The sequence below is a fragment of the Microtus ochrogaster genome, unplaced genomic scaffold (assembly GCF_000317375.1).
Source record: "Microtus ochrogaster isolate Prairie Vole_2 unplaced genomic scaffold, MicOch1.0 UNK118, whole genome shotgun sequence".
NCBI classification, from domain to species: Eukaryota; Metazoa; Chordata; class Mammalia; order Rodentia; family Cricetidae; genus Microtus; species Microtus ochrogaster.
In genome coordinates this window covers 399,352-403,228 of record NW_004949216.1, presented here as the reverse complement: position 1 = coordinate 403,228, position 3,877 = coordinate 399,352, and the positions used below count along the sequence as shown (strand labels likewise).

At 48.4% G+C, this 3,877-nt stretch overlaps 1 protein-coding gene across 1 annotated transcript in view; it reads right to left on the bottom strand.

Moving 5' to 3' along the window:
• Window positions 1–376: 376 nt before the first annotated feature.
• Habp4 (hyaluronan binding protein 4) overlaps window positions 377–3,877 on the bottom strand; it is a 23,620-nt gene continuing 20,119 nt past the window's right edge. The window contains exons 7-8 of the mRNA XM_005371639.2: window positions 3,045–3,230; window positions 377–1,828 (exon numbers count right to left, since the gene is read on the bottom strand). Coding sequence (XP_005371696.1) covers window positions 1,772–1,828; window positions 3,045–3,230 — 243 coding nt within the window. The 3' untranslated portion in view covers window positions 377–1,771. The remainder of the gene's footprint in view (window positions 1,829–3,044; window positions 3,231–3,877) is intronic.

Genomic DNA, 3,877 nt, shown 5'->3' with positions numbered 1-3,877 from the left:
CCTGCCTCTGCCTCCCGAGTGCTGGGATTAAAGGCGTGCGCCACCACCGCCCGGCCCTTGACTTGTATTCTGCCATCTTCTCTGGAATACCCAGGCTGTGACCCAAGGTACAAGCAATAATTAAATCAACTTGCCCCATCAAATCAGCAAGGTGTCCATCGTCTGACCGTGTGACTCGAGGCAGCATTGCTTCAAGCTTTCCCAGTGTCATTCACAACTCAGATGGGAATGTTCTTAACAGGAAGCCTTGCTCTGCTGACCTTCAGAGCCAAGGGAGGCAGATTGACATCGTGGGGCAGCCCTTACACTGCCCCAGCTATCCCATAGTACTCACAAGCAGTGTGCCAGCTCCAGGGAAAATGAATAAGACAGTCAGTTCGTATATCTTTGTACTCATTCATTTAATAAACGTGGGATCAGAAGCAGGAGGACACCCGAAGCGAACATCCTTGGTAGTAATGTATCTAGAGGTTCAACTTTGATTCAACCAAACCCCAAGAGAGTTCAGAGGGAACGCTGACCCTCACTCCACCTGGGTCCAGTTCAGCACCATCTCAGACTATGACTAAGTGGGGAGGACACGGGTCTTGGAGGCGAGGCTCCACCATAAGCACATCTCCACAGCTGTGATTCGGCCCTCCCTCACATGAGGAATCTTCCGATTTTACCAGTGGCTGGGTGGCTTTGCCTTGGGCTTCAAGCTGTCTGGAGTGGGCTTCCAGGTGAGTGACTGACCCGTGAGGTGATTCTTAAACTCCACCAGAGGTGGGAAGAACAACACAGGAACTAGGGGATGGCCCAGGGGAGGAGCCTGCCACGGTGTTCACAGTTGGTAAGTGGGATTGAGTTATAAGTCCGTAGTAACAGCGCTGAATTCTGACACTATGTTTTGTTTTGTCTGTTTTAGAGACAGAGTCTCACTCACTATGTAGCTCTGACTGTCCTGAAACTTGCTCTATAGACCAGGCTAGCCTTGAACTCTGCTCTCAATGCTGGGATTAAAGATGTGCGCCACCACTGCCAGGTGACACTGGTTTTAAGAAAGAAAAACTTTACATTTACCAGGAAGCTTTTCATTTGATTAGTGACTTAAATAACACAGTTTTAAATCATACACCTAACAACCATCTGAACACTAAGTGTGCACAGACATATACCACGAGGTAGTTTAAATCACCACTGAAAGCTAGTACTTCCTCTGCCTCACCGAGTGGTTGTCACTGGTGTGTGATGACAGTTTAAAGTTGGTGTCTGAATAAAAACAACTCGGGAAACTTCTCAGCAGAACTGGACCATTATGGACAATGGTGTGAAAACCAGGCTGCTTTAAATGGGCAGCTCCTGAAATGCTGGAGGGCTTGTCTAGACAACTCCCTAAGTCATCTCAATAGGTGGTTCTTCTTTATTTTTATTTCCTCGGATTTTCACAATTCACTCTGTAGACAAATCTGTCCTCCAAGTGCTGAGTTTAAAGGCATGCGCCACCATGCCCACCGGCTCTGCCGTCTGACTACTTTACACTGGACTTCAGTGGCAGAACTGTTAGAATCTATTTACACATTTGAAACATTATTCCTTACTAAGGTCTCCATCGTTCATCTGTGGGAAGTGCCTGACCTCATGGGACCTGCACTTTACATCCCACAGAGCAAGAAAGTGCAGCCAGTTCACACGACACGGGAAAAGCAACATCTATTGTTCTTAGAGTCTGACTCTTCTCGCGGCAAGGAAAGTCTCTTCATAGTGCTGCTCTGCTGACGGGGAATGGCTGTTAGGCCAGGGCCGGGAAGTCCTCAGGGTCATCCGGGTTGGGAGCCACATCCTGGGTCTAAAGAAAAAAGAGGTTTTAAAGTCACTTCCCCCACCCAGCTGTGGCCAGCATTAGACCACTTACTGGGTGACACAGGCGGCCACCTCATTTCTACCCGGCAGCCCAGGGAGGAACCAGTGGAGCCACAGTGGAAGGCACAGTGGCCTGAGGGCTACCGTCAGGAGCTGTCTCCTTCTTGCCCTCTGGATCTGACACTTTCTTGTCCCAATATGTAACTGTTTAGGGCTGTAGAGTAGGCTCAGTGGTTAAGAACATTGGCTGCTCTTCCAGAGGACCAGGGTTTGATCCCTAACATTCACATGGTAACTCACAGCCATCTGGATCCAATGCCCTCTTCTGGCCTCCAAGGGCACCAGGCATACAGGTGGTAGATACACACATGTAAAGTACTCATATACATACGCATAAAATAAACATAAAAAGTAACCATTTACTACAGGCTAGGTACCTAAGGTAAGCAAGAATGAATTCACAGTTTCCCACACAGTGCTTAAGTTTCAGGGAGACATGAAGTCGGGAACTTAAGTCACAGCAAGGGGTTCAGTGTCACAGCAAGGTTTTCTGAAGAGTCCTGAGATGAGCCTCAGCATAGGAGCAGGGGACAGATGTGGCACCTGTGTCCTGCACAGGTTTGCTGTTGTTCGCTCAACAGGAGTGGCAGTTACTGTTCACAGAATACATTTGTTTTTACTTCAAGTAGTGTGCTTAAAAAGGTCTTGTCTTTGTGTGGGTTTTTTTTTAATATTTATTTATTTATTATGTATATAATATTCTGTCTGTATGTCTGCAGGCCAGAAGAGGGCACCAGATCTGTTACAGATGATTGTGAGCCACCATGTGGTTGCCGGGAATTGAACTCAGGACCTTTGGAAGAGCAGACAATGCTCTTAACCACTGAGCCATCTCTCCAGCCCTGTGTTTGTGTTTAACAAGCTACAGGCCCTTCATCCCAGCACGGGAGACTGGGCTGGGACTGGCTATAGCCTCCTGGAGGGAGCAGCACCGATGGGTAATCGCACAGTAGGGGGACACAGCAGGAAGAAATGGTTCACGAGGGAAGCCTTTGCTCAGAGACCTCGACTGTTGGAGGGCGCTGTGCACAAGGGTGCTTTAGAGGCTGGGGATCTACGCGAGATTGGCAGGGGAAGGCGCACAGTCGAGGCTCTGGGGTGCGGCCTGCTGCAGCTGGTCACAAAAGGCCGTCAGGACTTACCACCACTTCTGCTCTGGGGACATAGTTCTCTGTTCTTCTGATCCTTCCTCGGCCTCCTCGGGCATTGCCTCTGGCTCCCCGTCCGGGCCGAGGGAGGCTACCAAAGTTAATCTCCAGCTGGGATGTGATGTCATTGGCAGCTTTCCGGAAGACGTGGGACTCATCCTCATAGTCATCCTTCACCATCTAGAACACAGCCACAGGTCAGGCGGTCACACGCACAGCCATCTCCACAGATGCACAGCCTGGGCCTAGTAACGAACGAACATTTTTAAAATGTTGCACTGGTGGCCTGTGTGTCCCTGTGGACTTGGAAGACCCTGGATGTGTGTCCTAGCTAGACACCAGACACTGGTCTAATACAAGCAAAACTACCCAGGCTGCTTTCCTGCCCTCAGCCTCCCAAGTACTGGGGATATAGGTATGGGATCCTAGTTAGTCTTTGACCAAGCATCTTTGAATTTACTATTCAAGTAGAAACAAAATCCTATTGGGTGTGGTGGCTCATGCCTTTAATTCCAGCACTCAGGAAACAGGCAGGTGAATCTCTGAGTCTGAGGCCATCCTGGTCTACATAGTGAATTTCAAGACAACCAGAACTACATAGTAAGACCCTGTCTTAAAAGGAACAAATAAAAAAATAAATAACCCAATCTGGGCATGTTAAGATGTGAGATTATATTAGCATGTTTCAAGTGTATTTTGAAGGTCAGTGAGTCAGCTAACATAGTTACATCAAATATTCCGACAGATCTCTGCAGCCAGAGAATATGAATCGGACTTGGCTAGTTTGGTTTCAATAAAGTAAATGTCTTTGGCCAGGCGATGGTGGT